The sequence below is a fragment of the Mus musculus genome, chromosome 4 (assembly GCF_000001635.26).
Source record: "Mus musculus strain C57BL/6J chromosome 4, GRCm38.p6 C57BL/6J".
NCBI lineage: Eukaryota > Metazoa > Chordata > Mammalia > Rodentia > Muridae > Mus > Mus musculus.
This window is the reverse complement of record NC_000070.6, coordinates 152038707-152061804: the sequence shown is the minus strand read 5'-3', so window position 1 is coordinate 152061804 and position 23098 is coordinate 152038707. Positions and strand designations below refer to the sequence as shown.

At 49.4% G+C, this 23098-nt stretch overlaps 1 protein-coding gene across 5 annotated transcripts; it reads right to left on the bottom strand.

Annotated features, from left to right (window-relative positions):
- Window positions 1-310: 310 nt before the first annotated feature.
- On the bottom strand, window positions 311-22544 carry Nol9 (nucleolar protein 9). Of its 5 annotated transcripts, none has more exons than XM_017320412.2 (12): window positions 21998-22544; window positions 20539-20758; window positions 20161-20288; window positions 15975-16110; window positions 15770-15860; window positions 15161-15258; window positions 11109-11270; window positions 9747-10047; window positions 9096-9207; window positions 5580-5757; window positions 3881-4014; window positions 311-552 (listed from the first exon to the last, which is right to left on the bottom strand). In XM_017320412.2, the coding sequence occupies exons 1-12, from the start codon at window positions 22448-22450 to the stop codon at window positions 547-549; spliced, it is 2019 nt and encodes a 672-aa protein (XP_017175901.1). In that variant the 5' UTR covers window positions 22451-22544; the 3' UTR covers window positions 311-546. The 5 variants fall into 5 exon arrangements, 4 of the variants coding, with proteins under 4 accessions (XP_017175901.1, NP_083003.2, NP_001153071.1 ...); NM_028727.3 differs by having other exon boundaries at window positions 15770-15857; window positions 21998-22484; NM_001159599.2 differs by lacking the exon at window positions 311-552 and adding an exon at window positions 1767-3464 and having other exon boundaries at window positions 15770-15857; window positions 21998-22484.
- Between the last annotated feature and the right edge of the window lie 554 nt (window positions 22545-23098).

The window sequence follows — 23098 nt, the reverse complement described above, 5'->3', positions numbered from 1 at the left end:
CCTTTCTCAACAACACAATCCAGCCCGACTCCTCCTCTCCCTCTCCTTAGTGCACAGGCCTTTCCAGGTAACACGCACGCACACACGCACATTCTCTTCACTTTATCGCAGCCTCAGACAAAAGTGTCTGATGGGGTTTCTGTGAGCCCCAAGCCCATTAGCCTCCTTCCAAAGCTATTTCTATCCCCATGGCTTAAGTGTTTAAATAATTATCTGTAATAAATTCTCCTTACACACTGAAGTACACAAACCCATGTCCTCAGAAACTTTAATCAAGTCCATGACTAATGAGAGACGGCTAGGAACCGCACACAGTGGAGAATGACTTTATTAAAACAAAACCTCGATGCCTGCCTTCAAAAAGGTTATAACCACAGAGACAGGCTATACAAGAAAAGAGCCTTGGCAGGGCCTTTTATAGACAATCTCGCTCATCACTTTGGAACACGGAGAAGGGAACAGACACCGGGTAGATTCTTCCTCAGTGGTAAAATACGGCTCTCAGCTCCGACAGCACGGCACCACGTCTCACCACTACTCTGCCATTCAAAGCTAACCAACAAAGCAAGGTAAAGTCGTCAGAAGAGGAGGTGGACGCCTAGAGTCCCAGCACCCGGGAAACTGAAGCAAAGCATCATCCTAGCGAGATGTCAGCGGGTTATCAGTGAACTGGAGACCCTGGGCCAAGAGTGAGACACTATGGGGAGGGAGGGTGAACAGAAAGGAAGGAGGGGATAGACAGTGGATAAAGACCACAGCCTGGATGGGGCTTGTTTGTCCATCTCAGTGCAGTGTTTGGTTGAGATGAGGGCTGGGCCCATCCAACAGTGCCTCTCTCTCTCTCTCCCTCTCTCTCTGCAGGTTAGCCTGGGGCTCCTTATCCACATCATCTCATTTCCACATCATGGACCAGGCAGAAACCCCAAGTCAGAGGCTCTTATTAAAGAGATCCAGGCGGAGGATGTAGTCACCTCCCTCCCTCTCCTCTGCCCAGACTCTGGGAAAGGAAGGAGTCACTCCAGACTCGCACAGCCCCCGCACTGTCACTTTCTTGGGTCTTGACTTCTCAATAATCACAGCAGGGCAGCAACGACTCCTAGGTTGCCACTCTTAAGGAGCCGGAGCACTGGCAACTTGGGGTTTGCTGTCTCACAGTTCTGTAGTGTTCTTTTTTGAGACAGGGTTTCTCTGTGTATCCCTGGCTGTCCTGTAACTCACTTTGTAGACCAGGCTGGCCTCGAACTCAGAAATCCACCTGCCTCTGCCTCCCAAGTGCTGGGATTAAAGGCGTGCGCCACCACGCCCGGCTGTAGTGTTCTTAAATAAGTGTGTGTATTGATTACAGTGGACAGGACAGACCATCTAAAAGGAAACCACACACATGGAACACACTGTGATAGCAGCACTTGAGAAACTGAGGCAGGATTGTGCAGGATTCTGAGGCCAGTCTGTTCATAGCAAGATCTTGTCTCCAAACACAGGCCCCTCCCAAAAGATGTCAGAGCCAAAACCTTGCCCCAAATGCAGACACCATAATTGCACGGACAGACAGCTGTCCCAGGTCTCACCCAAGCCAGGCTTCCAAAGAAAGCCTCCCCCGCCCCCCCCTCCCCCCCAAGCCTGACAGATAGATACCTCTGCTCCTCACAGCACCCTCTACTACTGAAGTGAGTCTTTACTGGTGGAGATGGACAAGGTCAGCTTTTAAAAGCCAAAATTCACCCTTTTAAGGAAAATGTAGTGAAGAGCTGTATTCACAATCTTTGTTATTATTTTCTTTAAAAGATTTATTTATTTTATGTACATGAGTACACTGTAGCTTCAGACACACCAGAAGAGGGCATCCGATCCCATTGCAGATGGTTGTGAGTCACCATGTGGTTGTTGGGAATTGAACTCAGGACCTCTGGGAGAGCAGTCAGTGCTCTTAACTGCTGAGCCACCTCTCCAGCCCCACTCGATCTTTAGTACTGTGAAGACCAGAAGATCTGGGGAACTGGACAAAGGTGACAAAGGCTGTCTTAGAAGGCTGTCTTCAAACTCTCTGCGAGGCAGGAGAGCCAACGGTGCCCAGAGACCTGCCTGGGCAGCAGGCTAAGAGCCTCCTCCCTCCCAGAAAGGCTCACCACAAGCTCAAGTGAGACACAGACTGGGCGAGGGGGCGGTGGGGACCAGTTAGTGAGTGCTCTACAGGGAAGGGGAAGCAGCAGCTCTGCCTAATGGGATTTTCAGATGCTGAGGCTGCCACAAAGATGGCACCAAGCAAAGGAGACTGGCACACTCCCATGGCTACAGACAAGATGGAGGTAAGCAATGGTGTAAGCCTTCCACAGCCTTGGTCTTTCATGATCCTGCTGGAAGGTGGAGTCTTGACAGATCCATCATGCCTGCCTGAGAAGCTCCTCAGCTCTGCAACCACAGAAATGACCTGACACAGTCACTCCTGGTCACAACATCCACCTGCAGTGGCCTCTGGGTCTGTCGGAGAAATCCTCGATAGCCAAGATTTGCCGACACCAGGCATGTATGTGTCCACTCCAGGCTGGAGGGCCCCATGGCAGTATCCACTGCCTCAAGGAAGGGGCAGTGAGAGCAAACCCAGACTTAAGGAGCCAAGGGTTTCCTTAATTAACCAGGGGGCTTTCTGGATGTCAGAGCAAGTTCTTCAACATAAAGCCTCATGATTCAAAAGACCCTGAAATTAACAGATGAAATACAATCTTCTAAGACTTGCTTACAGCACTGGAAGATCCGATGGCACCCAAGGATCAGACCAAGGAGTTGGCACCTGGTTGCTAATGTCCACATGGCTCAACACGCCTCTCACTGAGCCTGCTCAGGCCCCCGGCAGTCTGTGCGCTGTACATGAGAACCTGCGGGTCAGCCTGCTGCCCAGTTTCTAGCCATACTTTCATGGTCCCGATTTTCTTGGAAAACTGCAAGGCTGTCCTTCCTCTGCCTGTTCTGAGGACACCACGGCTTTCTTCACTGCTTCACAGCTCTCAGGAAGCACGCCACAGCCGGGACAACCAGTCGTCAAGAGGGCTGGGGCCAAGTTTGAGACCAAAGAGCTGAAAAGTCTGAGAGCTGGTGTCCTAACACAGGCCTGAAATACCCAGAGTTTGAGGCCAGATAGAGCTGTAGGATACAAGGCCCTCCTGTCTCAGAGGGAAGACACTGGAGGGGCACAGCACACTTTCCAGTTCCGTGAACAGCGGGCAGGAGCAGGAGCTCGGCAGCCACACAGCCCCACTCACCACAGCCCACGCAGTCTGCTGACTCGGCCTGGGACGAGGCATCCCGGGAGCAAAGTCTCTCCATTCCCAGGCTTATTTTCTTCTTTGCCGTAATTTGTGTCTAGGGAATGCTTTTCCATACTCTCTCTCTCCAATTTTCTCTGTTGCTCCAGGGATATTTAAATTATAATCTGTGGTGACATAAGGAACTGACCCTTCGGGCCCAGGCTGAAATGGAAACACAAAGAAGCAGCATAGAGACCCTGTCTAAACGGAGTGTGGCATTCAAGTCCCATAATAAACAAAGTGTCTGTCTCCAGGGCACTGACTGCTCTTCCAGAGGACCAGGGTTCAATTCCCAGGATGCCCATAGGAACTCACAACTAATTGTCGGTCTGTAACTCCAAGACATGACACCCTTACATAGACATAGACACATACACAGACACACACACACACACACAGGCAAAAGGCAAAACACCAGTGCACATAAAATGGAAATAAAAAAAAAAAAAAAAAAAGAAAAAGAAAAAAAAAAAAAAAAAGGTGTATGTCTTCCAAGGACCCATTGCCTTGAGCGCTGACGGCGTCAGCTTGGCCTCACCTGCCCAGACTCCCTGCAGACCCCTTCCACGGGGACTCACCTGGTTCTGAAAAATACAATGTGGGATGGAAATGGAACCAACCAGCAGACAGTTCACAGTTTTTAACTCTTCTGGGGGTAGAGGGGTGAGGATGTGGTAGGTCCGCTTGTCCATGTCAATGCCTCTGCAGATACCTTCAAGATACAGAGCAGGGTCAGCCATTCTGCAAAGCTGCACACGGCAACCGCAGGGAAGTGAAGGTGACATTAAGAGTTTTATTAATTTTTTTCTTAAAGATTTTATTAAGCCGGGTGTAGTAGCACACACCTTTAATCCCAGCACTTGGGAGGCAGAAGCAGGCGGGCGGATTTCTGAGTTTGAGGCCAGCCTGGTCTACAAAGTGAGTTCCAGGACAGCCAAGGTTATACAGAGAAACCTTGTCTCAAAAAATAAAACAAGGGGGCTGGTGAGATGGCTCAGTGGGTAAGAGCACCCGACTGCTCTTCCGAAGGTCCAGAGTTCAAATCCCAGCAACCACATGGTGGCTCACAACCATCTGTAACAAGATCTGACGCCCTCTTCTGGAGTGTCTGAAGACAGCTACAGTGTACTTACATATAATAAATAAATAAATCTTTTAAAACAAACAAACAAACAAACAAACAAAAAACAAAAAAAAAGATTTTATTTATTTTATATACATGATGAGTACACTGTAGCTGTCTATAGAGGACATTGGATTCCATTACAGATGGCTGTGAGCCACCATGTGGTTGCTGGGAATTGAACTCAGGACCTCTGGAAGAGCAATCAGTGCTCTTAATCACTGAGCCATCTCTCCAGTCCTACATTAAGAGTTTTAATTCCGAATTTTGGGGCTCAGCAGTTAAGCACATTTGCTTAACTCCAAAGGACCTACGGTCCATCTCTAGGACCCAGATGCTGACTCACAACTGTACTCCCATGGGTCTGATGCCCACATCTGGCCTTTGAGAGCAGCTGGCAGACAGGCACGCGACCCCAACAGGAGGAATAAATGAAGGAGTTTTCCCTTCCAGTGTTTTACACAGAATATAATGTGCAGCTGTGGGGCTGACGAGGTAGCCCGACAGGGGCAGAGCGCTTGGTATTCCTCCCAAGCTCAGCTCCCAGCACCAATCTCAGGCACTCACAACCAAGCGCTATCTATGCCAGCACTGGGACCAACACCTCTATTCTAAAGGCTTCTCAACTCACGGGAACACACCCACAGAATTAAAAATTATTATTTTTTTTGAGACAGGGTCTACATAGCCCTTGTCCAAGAACTTGCTAACTTGATAATACTGTCCTCAAACAAGAGACCCACTTGCCTGTGCCTCCTGAAGTCAGCCACGATGCCTAGCTAAAAATAAGTTTTAAGAAAGTGCCACCGGGCATGGTGGTGCATGCCTTTAATTCCAGCACTTGGGAGGCAGAGGCAGGTGAATTTCTGAGTTCGAGGCCAGCCTGCTCTACAAAGTGAGTTCCAGGATAGCCAGGGCTATATAGAGAAACCCTGTCTTGAAAAAAAAACAAGAAAAAAAAAAAAAAGTACCATTCAAAGTATTTGAAAGTTCCATGTTCAGCCATGAGGACTGAAACAGGCTAACAGAGCGTGATGGTGGTATAAAACCATGCCATCTATGTCTGGCACCAAATGTTAATACAACATACAGTCAGGGACTGCTGTCTCCAGTGAAGAGGACAGGGCAGGAGGCATTGTTTACTGTTCACTCACCAAAGCCCAAACAGTCACATATGGGGTTCTGGGCAAGCAGGATGGGGCCCCGAGTGTAGCCTTTCATATCATCCACGATCCTGCAAAGGCCGACCCAGCTGGCATTCACAGCATACAGTATGTGGGTAGGCGCAACGTCGGCATGCAAGACCCGGATAGCGACGGCACTGAAGGGGACCTGGAGAATAAACCGTAAACATGCACCTCTCATTAACTTCTACTTTGAGACGTGTGTTCCTGAGACCTCAAACGGACAATGTACTGCCTTAGGCTCCTAAACAATGAACTAATAGGCGTGGATCCCAACGGCTGACTTAAAAGACTCTTTAGGCTTGTATATGTGCTTGTGTGTGCTCACTTGTGTAGTTATAAGTCAGTGTGGGTACTGCCACTTCCCCCACTTCTAGGTTGTCTGGACTTTCTGGACTTGCAGGGTTCTTTTGCAGATAGTCTTACTCTGTAGCCCAGGCTTGCCTGGGACTCAGTATGTAGACCAGCCTGCCTCAGAACAGGGCATCACACCAGGTCCCCCGTTTTCTTCTGGGAAAAAAGGTGGATTAGAAAACACTGAACCTGAAGCTTGCCTCGGCTGCCTCTCTTTCATTTACCTTCCCAGGTGCTGAGCTTGTAGGCATGTATCATCCCACCCGGCCGAAACCTAGGGTAGGGATTGGCTCAGATGACGGAGTCCTGGCCTACAATGCAGGAAGCCCTGGGTGTGGTGGTATATGATGACTGTCATGGCACATGGCAGGCAAAGGCAGGAGGACTTGAAGTTCAAGGCAGCCTGGCTACATTTCTCTTCTTCCTGTACTCCTGTCTGAATCATTTTCTTTCTTTTTTTTGGTTTTTTGAGAGGGTTTCTCTGTGTAGCCCTGGCTGTCCTGGAACTCACTCTGTAGACCAGGCTGGCCTCGAACTCAGAAATCTGCCTGCCTCTGCCTCCCAAGTACTGGGATTAAAGGAATGCGCCACTATGCCCGGCCTGGATCATTTTCATTCCTTTCTCTGCCCATTGAAAAACCTAACAAAAGCACTGGTAAGATCAGCATTAGGTGGCAGCTGTAGGCTTTCAGGACAGTTCTTGGTAGATGGATTATGAGGTCAGTCACGGGGGCCCTGAGGGTCCAGACAGCCTCTGGTCAGCTTTTCTCGGTGCCTGCAGCATCTACTAGCTGTGCTTTGCTGCATTAAGACCTTGCTTTCACGGTTTCCTTCTTTTAGAAGCAAACCCATCACTCTCATGCTACGTCATAAGCTAGAACACGAGCTGCAAGTCAGTGTAGTCAATTCTACAATTTGGTGTCCTAAAAAAGAAAGGAAGGAAGGAAGGAAGGAAGGGAGGGAGGGAGGGAGGGAGGGAGAGAGGGTGGGCCAGGCAGTGGTGGCACAAGCCTTTAATCCCAGCACTCGGGAGGCAGAGGCAGGCAGATTTCTGAGCTCCAGGCCAGCCTGGTCTACAAAGTGAGTTCCTGGACAGCCAGGGCCACACAGAGAAACCCTGTCTGGAAAAACCAAAAAACAAACAAACAAACCACAGAACTATTTTAAGAGTATGCTTTTTGTTTTAATCCCAGGCAGGCTTATGGTGTGGCTTACACCTGCCCAAAGCAGCCGACTATGATTCCCTCACGCCCTGGCAAAGGATGCTTTTGCCAGCCACAGACAGTTTGTGCAAGTGCGACTGTGTGACCTTTGGAATTCTGGGAACTTTTCAGAGCTAGGGCCCTGAGAGGTGGGGTTGGATGTGGTCTGTTAGTAGTCTTGTTCAAAGAAACAAGAAAAAATTAGACTCAAGGATCTCTGTCTTCCCCATCCCTTATCCTTCTTTCTCTCCTATCTAATGACAGGAGGGAAAACCGGCGGCACAGGGAGAACCCACAAAGCAGCAAAGCCTAGCACCAGGCCACTCGGCCCCGCAGAAGAACAAGAGCAGAAAGCAAGCAGGAGAGGCTCTAGGGCTCAGCCACCTCCCACCTCCCTTCCCACAGGCACAAACACAAAGTGACTTGTTTGTTTGTTATATCCAGGTAATCATAATAATCATAAGTCCCCTGGTGCCGGGCGTGGTGGCACAGGCCTTTAATCCCAGCACTTGGGAGGCAGAGGCAGGCGGATTTCTGAGTTCGAGGCCAACCTGGTCTACAGAGCGAGTTCCAGGACAGCCAGGGCTACACAGAGAAACCCTGTCTCAAAAAACAAAACAAAGCATAAGTTCCGGGGGCTGGAGAGATGGCTCAGAGGTTAAGAGCACTGACTGCTCTTCCAGAGGTCCTGAGTTCAATCCCCAGCAACCACATGGTGACTCACAACCATCTGTAATGGGATCTGGTGCCCTCTTTTGGTGTGTCTGAAGAAAGCAATGGTGGTGTACTGGTATGTATAAAATAAATGAATAAATCTAAAAAACAAAAACAAAATACATTAAGTTCCCCTGTATAATGCACAAGGAACTCAACAGTAGAGATCTATGGTGACACTGTTCGCTTTGTCTTCAAAGCAAATACTTATTGGTTTAGAAACAAAATGCTGATGCAGTGTGTGTGTGTCTGTCTGCTGATAGTTTGAAGGAGAACGGCCCCTACAGGCTCATAAGCCTGAATGCTTGGTCCCCAGATGGTGGAACTGTTTTGGAAGGATTAGGAGGTGTGCTGCTGGGGATGGGCTTTGAGGTGTTAAGACTTGCATAATTCCCAGTGAATGTGAATCAAGATGCAGGGTCTCTTGCTTTTCCACCCTGCCTTTGCTGTGCCACCAGACTCTAAGCCTCTCAAACAGTGAGCCCGAGCAATTAACCTGTTTAAGCTGCCTTGGGCAGTGTTTTGACACAGGAATGGCAAAGTAACCTGAGACTCTGTGTGTGTGTGTGTGCATGCTCGTGCGCGCACGCGCACACACACGTGTGCACCTGTGCACCCATGCATGTGAAACTTAGCCTGAGTGTCATCCCACAACATAGTAAGGCTCTGGGTTCAATCTCCAAACACATACTACTTCTATCACTTGACACCATGTCCACACCCTAGATCCTCACACAATAGCGGGTTTCCCCCAAAGCAATTCCTAGCAGCCTGGACTCTGCATTTGGTGTTGGAACCTAACAAGAATAACTAAGTCCACAGGAGGTGCTCTTGGTTCCAGGTACTGCCAGGAAGGCTCACAGAGTCCTATAGCATCAGAAACAACCTAAGATGTCAGATACTACTCTCATGCAGTTGGTAAGTGCAAACGTGGGGCAGCCACCAGATCAGATAACTTACAGCTGTCATGAAACTACAATACATGACAGACACTGAGGCTTGCCTGCCAAGGACAAATGCCAGTTCTGCATCTTCTTCCAGGCAACCCAGCCTCACTGTTCCTTAGTCTCCCCATGTGAAAAATGGGGACAGTATCAGAACCACAGGGCTGTTTTGAGAATTAGGCAAGCAAAGAGTTAAACAGGAGCAGACCAGGACTTGGAAGCCTCAAGAATCTTATCAGTATCAGATAATTCTGCCCACCAGCTCCGATTACCTGATAGGGCGTCAGGCTGTGCAAAGGACTAAGTGACTCTGGCACGGGAAGCATCAGCTGGCTAAGGTAGCCCAACACTGCCAGATCTCGAAAAATCCTGTTGTATTTGGCCCTGAAAAGCAGAGCAGAGCACAGTGAGTAGAGTATCGCAGCAGTCACGCCCGCCACCATCACAGAGATGACAGCGCAGCATGACACAACAGCATAACAGCGACAACAGAGCACTCCGGTAACACTAGATAGACTTTGCTCTTTCAGGATGTTCCCAAGCCCCCTGGTTAAATGGCCTGTACAGCGCACGTGGTTAGGGTTAGTGTTGATCTCCATCTGAAACCCTGCCTTGACCACCAGGAATCCCAAAGACTCCTAGCACAGACCAGCAGCACCAGAAGCCCTGCCTCTGTGTGCTCACCAGCACCCACTCTCCTTTAAATGTATAGCCATGGTAAACCTGCAATCTTAACAGGAGTATTCTCTTTTCGTTTATAGGGTTTGACAATGTACTGTAGGCTGAACCCATGATGCCCATCTCTGCCTTCCTGGTGTTGGGATGACCTACAAGAGCCACCATGACCACCTCGGGACTCACCCCCAAGCAAAGCAGCAAGCCCAGTACAGGATGGCTTTGCTTACAAGCGGTTCTGTACTTACCTGTTCTTTTCATTTTTACTACTTAAGAATTCGGAGTGAACAGACAGCAGTACATGTCCAGTGAAGACTGGAAGTGGACTAGACTCTTTCTCTTCATAAGTAAATTCTAAATTGTCTCCAAATTCTGGAATTTCAAAACCTCGATATCTTTTGATCTTGCTTTTTGTATACAGGCCATCTGTGAGCTCTACGTATTCGGAGGTCAGTGTCGGTGTAAATTTACAGCGATCAGAATATAACTGAACGACATAATTGGGAGACAGCACCCGGATCAGGTCCACAAGCAGCCGCAGCCCATTATCTGTGAGGGGAGAGGCCACAGGCACAGGTAAAGCCCTCTAGAGAAGCCATGGACAGGCAGCATATGCACAGCTGACAAGATCTGCCACCCTCTTCTGGCACCCAAGGGCACCACATACAGTGTTTGACAGAATAGAAAAATCAATGAAAAAAAACAACCAACAAGAGCCAGGCAGTGTGGCAGGCGGTGGTGGCGCGCGCCTTTAATCCCAGCACTTGGGAGGCAGAGGCAGGCGGATTTCTGAGTTTGAGGCCATCCTGGTCTACAGAGCAAGTTCCAGGACAGCCAGAGCTACACAGAGAAACCCTGTATCCAAAATCCAAAACCAACCAACGAAGCAAAGTGAAATATGTAAAAATAACAATGGGTTTTCCTTCTGGCCCATTCCTGGAATGATAGCTCATTATTGATTACTAAACGTCTTGGCCATGGCTTTGGCTCATTCAGTGACTGGCTCCTAACTTACCTAATCCATCCACACTGTTATCTCCTCTGCCTGCTTAGTTCCCTTTCCTTCTTCCTTAGTGTCTTACTCAGCATCTCCCTCCAATCTATTTCATTCTTACTACTTCCCAGAATTCCCTCTTCTTGCCAGTGTTCAACCTTCTATGTCCTGCCTCAGCTCATTGGCCACTGGCTTGGTTTTTTTGTTGTTATTGTTGTTTTTTTTTTTTCGAGACAGGGTTTCTCTGTTTCGCCTTGGCTGTCCTGGAACTCACTTTGTAGACCAGGCTGGCCTCGAACTCAAAAATCCGCCTGCCTCTGCCTCCTGAGTGCTGGGATTAAAGGTGTGTGCTACCAGGCCCGGCTGGCTTGTTTATTAACAGGTACTGTTTATATAAGAGATTCTCAGAGCTGTGGCTCGAGTGCCGGAGCTCCTGGGTTTGATGCTCAGCAGCACATAAGAAGGACAGCCATGATGAATGCCGGTATGCTCTGCATTGGAACATCCAGGGCTGTTCTCAGCTACAAGCTACCCATGCTCCCCCTCACCCGAGCACCCCATGTCATCGTGTGTGGGTGCAGTGCTCATGGCAGCTGCACATGTGTGCAGGTCTTACCTGACACCCAGCCCATCGTGTTGATGATAAGTGGAAACTCTCTCTTGTAATCTCTGAACACGTATTTTACTATGTCAATGTAATTCTCGTAGTCATTGTAACAGTTCATCTTCCCATAGTACACCATCCTCTGTGGTTTCCTCTGGTGAGTGTACGGCGGTCCTAGGAAATGAACACAGGAGCAGTGAGTCCCCAAGCACTCGCCTAAGACAGAGCAACGCTCGAGGGCCGTGTTCTTCATCTGCCCAGTGCTACGACCCTTTATTACAGTTCACCTTGGAAGGGACCCTCAACCACAAAACTTTTTCGTTTTTGTTTTTTCAAGACAGGGTTTCTCTGTGTAGCCCTGGCTGTCCTGGAACTCACTCTGTAGACCAGGCTGGCCTTGAACTCAGAAATCCACCTGCCTCTGCCTCTCAAGTGCTGGGATTAAAGGTATGCGCCACCACTGCCCGGCCATAAAACTATTTTTGTTGCTTCTTTATAACTGCAATACTGCTATTGTCATTAATCATGATGTAAGTATCTAATATGCAGCATTGTGGGCGATCACTATCCACGGGTTGAGAACCACTACTCTTAGGGGTTCCATCTACAGCACTGCCAAGCAAAAGTAGCTGTGTCATGGCCACAAGGCAGTGGCCAGGATTCTGTGTCCCTGCCAAACCTGCCAAAGACATCAGGAATTCTCAAACCATCAAACATGACTCCATGCATGTGAGTAAATTCCAATCATGTTCTGGTATGGCTCTATTTGTTCTGGGTACTTGGGATACAACTATGAACCTCTATACCTTTCATGGCTTACAGTCTGTTGAAAATTTAATTTATAGCCGGGTTGGCCCATGCCTTTAATCCCAGCACTTGGGAGGCAGAGGCAGGTGGATTTCTGAGTTCGAGGCCAGCCTGGTCTACAGAGTGAGCTCCAGGACAGCCAGGGCTATACAGAGAAACCCTGTCTCGAAAAATCAAAAAACAAACAAATAAACACAAAAACAAAAAAATTTAATTTATGACCCTTGCTGAGTGGTGGTATGTACTTTTATTTTGAAAGATTTACTTATTTATATGTGTACACTGTCGCTGTCTTCAGACACACCAGTAGAGAGCATCAGATTCCATTACAGATCTTTGTGACCCACCATGTAGTTGCTGGGAATTGAACTTAGGACCTCTGGAAGAGCAGTCAGCACTCTTAGCAGCTGAGCCATCTCTCTAGCCCCTTGGTACCTACTTTTAATCCCAGCGTTTGGGAGGCAAAGCAACTCTGTGACTTCCAAGACAGCAAGTTCCAGGCAGGCCAGAGATATAGTGACAACCCCAAACCCAAAGGAAAAGACCAAAAGAAAAAAGCCAGAGTTTGGCCTCAGTGGAAGGAACAGATCCACTACTCTCACTAAGGAGCTGAGTTTGGTTCCCAATATCCAGGAGGTTAATAATCAGGCTGGAGAGACGGCTCAGCAGTTAAGACCATTGACTGTTCTCACGAAGGTCCCGAGTTCAAATCCCAGCAACCACATGGTGGCTCATAACCATCCGTAATGATATCTGATGCCCTCTTCTGGTGTGTCTGAAGACAGCTACAGTGTACTTAGATATAATAATAATAAAAAATCAGTGGTGTCACATGCCTTTAATCCCAGCACTTGGGAGGCAGAGGCAGGGAAAGAGATCTACAGACACAGAGATCTGATGGCACAGACTGTTGAATAAAGCTAACGGCCAGTGCTCAGATCCCAGAACCTACATGGTGAGAAGATCTGACTCTAACAATCTGTCATTAGATTTCCATGTATGCCAAGACGCTTGCACCTAACTCCCATTCAAAATAAGCAAGTATGGGCTGGAGAGACGGCTCAGAGGTTAAGAGCACTGGTTGTTCTCCCAGAGGTCCCGAGTTCAATTCCCAGGAACCCCATGGTGGCTCATGACCATCTGTAATGGGATCTGATGCCCTCTTTTGGTTTGTCTGAATATAGTTACAGTGTACTCATATATATATATATATACATATACACATATACATATATATATACACACACAAAATTTTATATATAAATTATATATATGTGTGTGTATGTATATATATGTGTATACACACACATATATAAAAATAAATCTTAAAAAAAAAAGCAAAGCAAATATAAAATTTAAAAAACAAAATGGTGTGCTGGCCATGGTGGTAAACACTTTAATCCTAGCACTCAGGAGACAGAGGCAGGTGGGTCTCTGTGAGGTCCAGGACAGTCAGGGTACACACATAGAGAAACCTTGCCCCAAAACAATTAAAAAATAAAAGAATAAAAGAATCCAGGGACAAAAAAATAAAATAAAATCCAGGGACTTAGCCAGGCTGTGTTGGCACAGGCCTTTAATCCCAACACTCCGGAGGCACTCAGGCAGATCTCTAAATTCAAGGTCAGCCTGGTCAAAGGAGTGGCCAACAGGCACTGACAATGTGAATCCTCAGGAGATGATATTCAAGTGTCAGCAGTCATGAGAACACAAACCAAAACCCCAAACCCTGCTTCACACCTGCCCGAGGGTCTATAATCAAGATAATACCATTGGCAAGAACCAAGAGAATTAGTTAATGTTACTGTGCACTGTTGCTGGCAGCAGACTTTCATGTTACCTAGCAACCACACATCTCTAGGCACACACTACTGCCCTGAAAGCTGGGTCTCAACTGTGTGCTTGCCCTCTGTGCTTATGGCAGTGATGTTCCACGGCGGGCGGACTTCTGACTCAGTGGGGAAGGTGCTGCCCATGCACTCGCACCCAGTACTGCAGGAGAATGGGATGGGGAGGTGAGCACAGCCTAAAAGCTTGCAGGCCAGCTCGTCTGGGATATGCGGTCCAGTAGCAGAAAACCAAGAGATCCTGCCTCTGCAGCCGGAAGCAGAAACTCTTCAAAGGCTCTCATTTCCACACATGCGCCATGGAACATGTACACAGGTTGGTGCAACCCCAAACATTCAATAGCTGGACAGGCAAACACATTCTGTAAACATGTAACAGGACACTCGGCCACACGGAGGAACCTGAGGTGGTTTTTATCCGTCAAGCTGCCTTCTCGGAGATGACGTCTGACACAGTCTCTAACCTAGTCCACAGTGAACAGCCAGACTGAGTGGGGACAGAACTGAACAGCAACTAAGAGAGTGAAAGAGATGGGGAGCTGGCTCAGCAGCTGAGAGCACTGGTTGGTCTTCCAGAGGCTCTGGGTTCAATTCCTAGCACCCACATGGCAGCTCACAAGTGTCTGTAACTCCTGTTACAGGGGATCCAACACTTTCCTAAAGACATACATGCAGGCAAAACACCAATGCACAGAAAATTTTAAAAAAGTAATAAATTAGAGAGAGAAACAGAGACAGAGAGAGAGACAGAAACAGACAGACAGGGTGGGGAGGAGGAGATGACTGCAAAGAGAACTGCTTCACTGGGAGATAATAAAAAATTCTGGGGCCAGGCTATGCAGGCCTTCACCTGGGAGGCAGAGGCAGCGGGAGCTCTGTGAGATCAAGGCCAGCCTGGTCTACACAGTGAAATCCAGGACAGCCAGGCCTACATGGAGAAACCCCGTCTCAAAAAAGCCAGCCAGCCAGGCATATGGCTATCTGGATGCAGAAGCGAGACAACTCCACACCCAGGGGCAGCTGAAGACAAAACAAAACAAAGCAGAAATTCTACTTGCAGTCTGAACCAGGAAAAGGATGTTATAGGATAACTGGTGGAGGCAGAAGAAGCGTCTGTAGCCTGTTCAGTAGTACTGGGTCAGACACACAGGCTACCTGGGATGCTGTCAGGGTGACATGTTGCAGGACCCAACTTACGTCTCCCTGCAACTTCAGTTTCAAAGGACCCAGCACCCCAGAGTCGCAGACACGTAAAACACCATGCACATAAATATAGTCAAAAAAATCTGATATAAAGTATTGCTCAAGTTTGCTGTGGAAGCTAGAGGCAGAGTGATTCACTTTGCACATTTTTCCTTTTATAGAGAACATTGTGAGAGCCCGAGACACTGAGGAGCGTGTATTACGTACCCAGAAGTGGTTCTGTGATGGTAAGTAAAGCGACACAGCCAGGAGGAGTGAACTCCGTCTGCCCCAGATCACATTCCAGATAGTCAACCCCAGGAATGCTGAAAATTGTGAGAGAGAGAGAGAGAAAGAGATCTGAGGCAGCCTTCTTTGTGGAAAATTCGTGACACACAAGGATCATCACCCCGTGTGGCCTTGTAGCTGTCCTACTCCACAAGGTGAGGGCCACGGTGCAGGCAAGACCCTGTGCCAATTGCAACACACACGGTATTCTATAAACTAACACAGGGCTGGCTCAGGGACGGAGAGCAGGTGCCTCTGCTGCAGATCAGCATCAGCATGGGAGTGAGGCAGGGGACTGCCCTGCAGAATGCCATGGCCCAGCTGACAGCAGTGAGTTAAACAAATCCCCAACTTCAGTCTGTCCATCAAGCTGGGCATGGTGGCTTATGCCTATAATCATAGCACTGGGGAGGCTGAGGCAGGAGAATCACCAAGGCCAAATTGGTCTAGAGAGTGAGGCCACACCTTAGAAGATCAAACAAAAGCAAGTTTCTCCATTTGAATCTCACTTCATGCCCAGATGACCAATGAAAACACAAGCGAGCTTACCTATTTAATAACTGGTTAATCAGTATTCTATTGAACGTTGACTTTCCAATGTCACAAGCGCCACACAACAGGATGACAGGGCAGCCATCTACTTTTGCAGGTAAAACAAACAGTGAGCCCTGGTGTGAGCCAGTCCTCAGGACTCTAGTCCTGAGCAGTGACTGAGGCTTCGGGGACACAGGCATCTACAACAGGCAAAACTCACCACAGGACACGCTGACTAACTCTTCCAGGGCACAAAGGCCACTCTCACTCAAGCAAATGGCTTTCTTCCTCTTCTGTCTTCTGATGCCAATTTTCTTCAAAGTTGTAAACTCAGAATTGACCCGAACAGGAGCGTTCTGAAATATAACAACTGAAACTGTAAGGAAAGTTTCTAATGAATATACATTTATTTGCTTCTACATTAATAAGCATCATATAGTCATGAGTTACAAACTTTCTCTCTCTCTCTCTCTCTCTCTTTTTGGGGGGGCAGGGTTTCTCTGTATAGCCCTGGCTGTCCTGGAACTCACTTTGTAGACCAGGCTGGCCTCGAACTCAGAAATCCGCCTGCCTCTGCCTCCCAAGTGTTGGGATTAAAGGCGTGCGCCACCAGGTCCAGCTTTTTTTTTTTTTTAAGATTTATTTATTATATCTAAGTATACTGTAGCTGTCATCAGACACACCAGGAGAGGGCGTCAGATCTCATTACAGATGGTCGTGAGCCACATGTTGCTTAGATTTGAACTCTGGACCTCTGGAAGAGCTCTCAGTGCTCCTAACCGCTGAGCCCTCTCCAGCCTCATTTAAAACATTTTTCATGGTGTCTAACACCTCCATACAGAGCAGTCTTAAACTCTGAGCCATCTCTACAGCCCCAAAATTTCTCTTAATACCCCAAAATTCAACCCTCACCACACATCCCTCCACCAACATCCTGCTCCTTCTCATGTGCAAGCCCCTCTCCATGGCTCAGGCTACCCCTGCCTGCCTCTCCACGGCTCACACTGCTCAGGCTGCCCCTGCCTGCCTCTCTCCAGGGCTCACACTGCTCAGGCTGCCCCTGCCTGCCTCTCTCCAGGTCTCACACTGCTCAGGCTGCCCCTGCCTGCCTCTCTCCACGGCTTACATTACTCAGGCTGCCCCTGCCAAGGCAGGCAAGGAAATGTAGGGAAAGCTCAGCGGAGGCCACAAATCGCAAAACAGACCCCAGGGCAGACACTAATGAGGCTCAAGAGTAAAGGGCATTGTGCAGCATTCCACTGAAGCCTGCTGGACGGAAGGAAGGTAGACAGAAACTACAAAGGGCAGGTGCTTGCTGACGGGGAGGCACGGTCAAAGAGAAGGGAAGAAGGGACCTCCCACAAACACATCTCATGCAATCAGCAGTTCAGTGCCATCATGGAGGCTTTCCTGCCACCTTCCTGGGTGCCTCCCATGGCTAGGGTTCCCTCACTCTGGGGAGGATGAAAATGTAACCAAGAGTGGACAAGATGGCCTAGTGCCTAAGAGTGATTACTGATTCTGCAGAAGGTCCCTAGCACCCATGTCAGACAGCTAACAATCAACTGTGCTCCGCTTCAGGGAATCTGATGTTATCTTCTGGCCTTCTGAAAATATGTGGCATTCACAGACAAAGAAATGAAAAGAATAAACAAAAAACTCTTCAGAATACAATCACACAAAGGGCTAGGGAGATGGAGCAGTGGTTAAAACTCTAGTTATTAGGACCAGAGTTCAAATCCCCAGTGTCCATGAAGAGCTAAGGAGATGTGGGATGCAGAGACAGGAACCCTGGAGAAAAGCTGGTTAGCTAGAAGAGCTGTAAGTGAAGGGCCCAGCTTCAACAAGAGACACTGTAAAAGGACTAAGTGGGACGGCCTGAGGGTCACCTCCACACCAAGTTCACACCACACAGGCTCATCCAACCCCACACACAAATATAAAGAGGTAAATAACAATTTAACCACAAGAGCCACCTTAGTAGGATCTCTATCTGTAATCCTAGAACTTCAGGAGGCAAGAGGAATACAATTTGAGGCCTGATGGACAAGGTACATAGTAACATTGTCTCCAAAACAACAATAACAATGAAAAGTGTGTATGTGTATAGAGAGGTGGCCCAGAGGTTAGGAGACTTTTAGCTCTGTCCCAAGCATCCATGCCGAGTGGCTTGTGACCTTCTGTAACTTCAGCTCCAGGGGGATGGATCCCACACCTGTCCTCCAGAGGCTCCACACACATCCGCATACACCCACATAATCACACACTGAAACAACAGTCCCAGAAGCACATCCTTGACCAACCCAACCGCTTCATTTCACTCCCTTCCCACAGCAACTCTAAGCCTGACGCTCTCGGCTCCCACACCAGCAGCGCCTTGGTTCCTTTTCACAGTACTCAGGGTACTCAGGGACCATGAGAGGATTCCAGTGTGTGCTCTTGTCTCTCTCCTCGTTCGTCCTGGGTGTGTGCGTGTGCGTGTGTGTGGCAGGGGGTGGGTGTTGTTGCACACTTGTACTCTTTGCACGAAAAGATTGAATGTTTTTTGAGACAAGGTCTCTCTGTAGTCTAGCCTGCCCAAAGCTGACCAGACTGGCCTTGAATTCACAAGAGATCCTCCTGAGCACTGGGATTAAAGGTGTGTGCCACCACACCAAGCTGAGCATTAGCATTTCAAAGGTTCGGGGAGAAGAGCCAAACGACAACAATAACAACACAACCCAAAACCAACCAAACAACAAAGGGAAGAGAAACTTCATACAAGGCCACCCTGGGTAGCATTAATCCCAACACTAGGGTGGTAGAGACCCTAGAGTTAAAGGCTAGCCTAGTCTACAGAGTGGAGTTCCAGGACAGTCAAAGCTACATAGAGAAACCAAATCTCAAACAAAAACAAAACAAACAGCTAAAAAATTAATGAACTAAAAAAAAGAAAGAAAAGAGAGAGAGAAGAGGCTCTGTCTGTCCTTACAAAGGAAGGACTGGGGTTTGACTCTCAGCGCCTCCTGGGGGCACGCGGGAGACAGCTGCACAGATCCAGGCAATACGAGCGCGCACGCACGCACGCGCACGCACGCGCACACACGCACACACACACGCACACACACACACACACACACACACACACTCAGAATAATACATTAAAAAAAATTTAATTAGAGCCTGTTGGTGGTAAACCACATCTTTAATCCCAGGCCTTGGGAGACAGAGGCAGGAGGATCTCTTTGAGTTCAAGGCCAGCTGGATCTACAGAACTAGTTCTAGGACTGCCAGGGCTACACATAGAAACCCTGTCTCTAACTAACTAACTAGATAAATGACAGCTAAAATAAAAATAAAAACACTACTTAAACAAATCAAACGCCTGGTAACCCAGGACCTGGGAGGTGCACAGACAAGCTGTGATTCAGCCGTCCATTCAGCCCGACCAGCTGGCAGCTTCAGGCCAGCCAGAGACTGTCTCAACAGATAGCTGCGGAGGACCAGAAGTAAGGTGTCACACATGAATGAACACACGCACACACACACACACACACAACTCTTTGTTCCTCCCAAGGCGTCAGGGTCTGGGACAGGCCCAGGGGCATCCCCTCAGCACCTTCACCTCTCCCTCCTCTTCTCTCCTTTCATCCCACGCCCGGTGTGCAGGTGCATTGTTTCAGGTTCCCCTTCACAACAGTACTGCTGAGCTCTGGCTCCTTTGCGCTTAGCCCTGAGCCTCCGCTTCACTGCCTTCGTTCCTTTTGAGCCGTTCAGTTTCTCTCTTGACCACATCGTGAGGCCACCCTCATCCTCTGCATGGGACTTTCTCAGACCACCTTAGACCACAATGCCCCCAACCCTGGCCATTCCTCAGGTTCTTATGTGTCTTCTGTACCTTAACTTCCTCTGAAGTGACACTGCCCAGACCTCACATCCTCTCCTCTCAAGTTACACCAGCGTGCTTATGCGCGCGTGCTCTCTCTCTGCTCATTTGTGTTCTCAGACACCCTCTCTGTTGCAGCTCCCAAATGCACAGTCCTACCCTTCTAACCGCACTCCCACGATGCCTATCGACCCGTGAGACCGGATGTCTCTTATTCTTCACGGAAGAGTTGAGTTCTACTGGGCAATGAAACCAAGCAAGCAGAGGGAACAGGGATCACCGTTGTGTAAGCGTCTATGCCAGTGTGTCCCTCGCCTCACAAGTGAGGATGGCACCCACATCAGTCAGGCTGTTCAGCAAGTGCCTTTACCCATACTACATCTCTCTATAGATTATCTCCTGCTAACACATGGGATTCTCTGAACACACACCTCACTCACACGACAGAGGGGATGATCACTGTGACAGGGGGTCCCTACACAGCCATTGTAGGTGAGGGGTGACTGCTCTGGCACAAAGCATCAAGGAACACTGGCTTTACCTCCTGCAGGAGCACGTATGAGGAGCACTTATAGGTCTTCAGGAAGTCCACAAAACGAGACTGCATCCGTTCCAGAATCATAATGGAGCCCAGAGGAGGGAAGTACCGCACCACCCAGTTTCTGTCATCTGCCAAAGAAGAGCAAGACACCTCAGCAACAGTGACAATTCTAGAGCCTGCAGGGTCTTGTCCCAACTGCTAAGCTCTAGGTTGTCACTGGTCACCGGTACACCTGGGTGGAGACAGGCCATCGAAGTGTGCCACCTACCAGCTTCAACTCTCATAACGTAAGACACCCCCCATGAGGAATCAGCGCAACGTCCAGCCCATAATAAGCCTTCGTCATCAGCCTTGACATCGGAAGCGGGAGCCAATTACCTAGTTTCGTGTAAGGCTTGAGCAGGGCCCGGATCTCCCTCCTGATCGCCTTCTCACTTTTCTCGGGTTCTGCGTACGGAACCCCATTGATGGTCAGGTAAGAGTGGGTGTAGACAGAAAAGACATCTTGGGGAGGCTGCCCTTGGTTGATGATATGGCCGTATACTTCCAACTGGCCGTAGACGCAAGTCACACGGCAGATCCCACTGAAAGTGAAACCCTAGTGTGAAAAGAAAAAAACCATTAAACACCCTAACTAGTGATTTACCTATCAAAAGGACTTTTCCTTTTTTTTCTTTTTCTTTTTCTTTTTTTTTTTTGGTTTTTCGAGACAGGGTTTCTCTATATAGCCCTTGCTGCCCTGGAACTCACTCTGTAGACCAGGCTGGCCTTGAACTCAGAAATTCACCTGCCTCTGCCTCCCAAGTGCTGGGATTAAAGGCGTGCGCCACCATGCCCTGCTCAAAAGGATTTTTCTTTCTTGATTGAGGGCCTTAAGACTCTGGCTGTCCCAGAACTATGTAGAACACAGGACAGGCTGTTCTTCCTATCATTAAAATCCAACCATCCCTGCATTCAGAGTGCATGTCACCAGCCACACCTGACAAGGAAACCCAAACTACACAGCATGGAGCCCGCAACGGCTGCTCATTGGGTAAGGGCAGTGGCTGCTCTACTGGAGATCCCAGGCCTGGTTCTGCACACCCATATGGCGATTCACATCCTTCTACGACTATGGTTTCAGAGTTTCCAATGCTCTGTAATAGAAAGCACTGCACATGCGCTGTGTACAGAAACGCAGGCAGAACATACTCAAAAAACCAACAAACAAACTACACCGTACTAAGTAGCCAACATCTGTCAGGTTTGTTTTTTGTTTTTTCTCTGTATAGCCCTGACTGTCCTGGAACTCACTCTGTAGACCAGGCTGGCCTCAAACTCAGAAACCCGCCTGCCTCTGCCTCCCAAGTGCTGGGATTAAAGGTGTGCGCCACCACGCATCTGTCAGGTTTTTAACCTAACCCTAAACAAAGTACCTCCACTGCAGCTCCCAACACGCTCTCACACCCGATGCTTGGGAAGGCTCACAGCGAGCTTGAGTCTCCAATTCCTGAGGCTTCGCTTCTTGACATGACAGGGGCAATGTCCCCGACCGGAGTCCACGTCAGACTGCCTCCCTTTGCCTCCTGGCTCTGCCTTGGCTAGTGTCTAACCTCGTGCAAGTTACTTATTTTGTCTTTCGGCCCATCGACACGGGAAAGACATGGCAGCGGTCACTCCCGTGAGAGGAGGGGGCTTTAAATGGTTTCGAACACCTGGATCGCTGGCGGTTTAAGTGCCACTAAGTCCGACCCCATTAGCTTGCTAGGAGTAGAGGCTCCGGAGCAGGAGGACGAGGACGGGCTTGCATCCGACCTGCATCCGGAGGCTCACCGGCAGCGCCCCGCTGACCACTCACCTCTCCCGGCGGCAGCATCATCAACACGCGGCCCGAGCCCAGGTCCCGCACGGGCTGGGTGACGTTCGGGGACACCTTCCGCACGGGGCGCCCGGCCCGGCTCTGGGGCGTGGAGTGGTTGCGGGGGTTGAGCAGGCTGCAGGTCGCGGACGCGGTGCATGGCGCGGGCGGGACGCTCGGTGTGGGCGGGCTGCGGGGCGCCGGCCGGCTGCGGGCCCGGAGTTTGCACTTTACCGCCACGTGCGCGCCCGCGGGGGCGACCTGCTTCCAGTCCCCGCCTAACGCGTGTGCCCGCAGCAGCCGCCGTCGCAGGCGTCGCAGCTCGACTCGGGTCAGGACCCCAAACCGACGGCGGCCCCGGCGGCTGAGGAGGAGGTGGGGCCGGGCTTTGCGTACCCGCAGCCAGGAAGAGCGGCTCGGAGCCCGCCGGTGTAACACCTCCGACTCCGCCATGCTTGTCCCGGAACCCCTCCGGCGGGACGATCTCGCGAGACCGCGTCACCCCGCCCCCAGCGGAAGAGCAGCGGGGCGGCTGGCGCCCCCTCCCGGCCGGCGTCTGCAGCGCATCATCGGTGACTTCAGCCCTCAGTTGCCCGGAGAGAAGCTTGGAGGTCCCACCCAGAGCCCTATTTACATTATGCAAAAGCCCACCCTGCCGGGTTGGAGACAGGAGAGCCAAACCTCCTGGATTTAACCACCAGGCCACCTCTCAGGAAATCCACCTGGGATTTTTTTTTTCCTTCCTGCAGATAAAACAAAAAACCAAAACCCTCCAGGATTGGCATTTTAAACAAATCAGGTGCATTTGTGTATGCTGTGTTTGCATACATTTGTCTTCTGGCTGATGGGCATGATCCAGGACAAAAAGGTTAAACCATGACGATTAGCTCACACTTTGATGTCTGAATACTGGGGTCACCGCAAAGCCTGGTTTCAGGTTTACTAAATGAGTTTTACTGTGTTCTGTAACTCTTGCTGACATCAGCTAACAGTACTATCAGTTACTCCGATGAATGAGGTAGGAGGATGGCTTGAGCCCTGGAGTTAGTTCAAAACCAGCCTCAAGAGAACACTTCAAAAACAAAAACAGAACAAGCCATC

Bases quoted from the DNA above. Each gene is read 5' to 3' on its own strand.
- Nol9 (NM_001378856.1), bottom strand. From the start codon at position 22,450: ATGGCGGAGTCGGAGGTGTTACACCGGCGGGCTCCGAGCCGCTCTTCC. The intron at 20,289-20,538 runs GTAATTGGCTCC...CTTCTTTGGCAG, and splicing joins CAAGCCTTACACGAAACTAG to ATGACAGAAACTGGGTGGTG. The intron at 3,465-3,880 runs GTGAGTCCCCGT...TTTCCATTTCAG, and splicing joins ATTGTATTTTTCAGAACCAG to CCTGGGCCCGAAGGGTCAGT.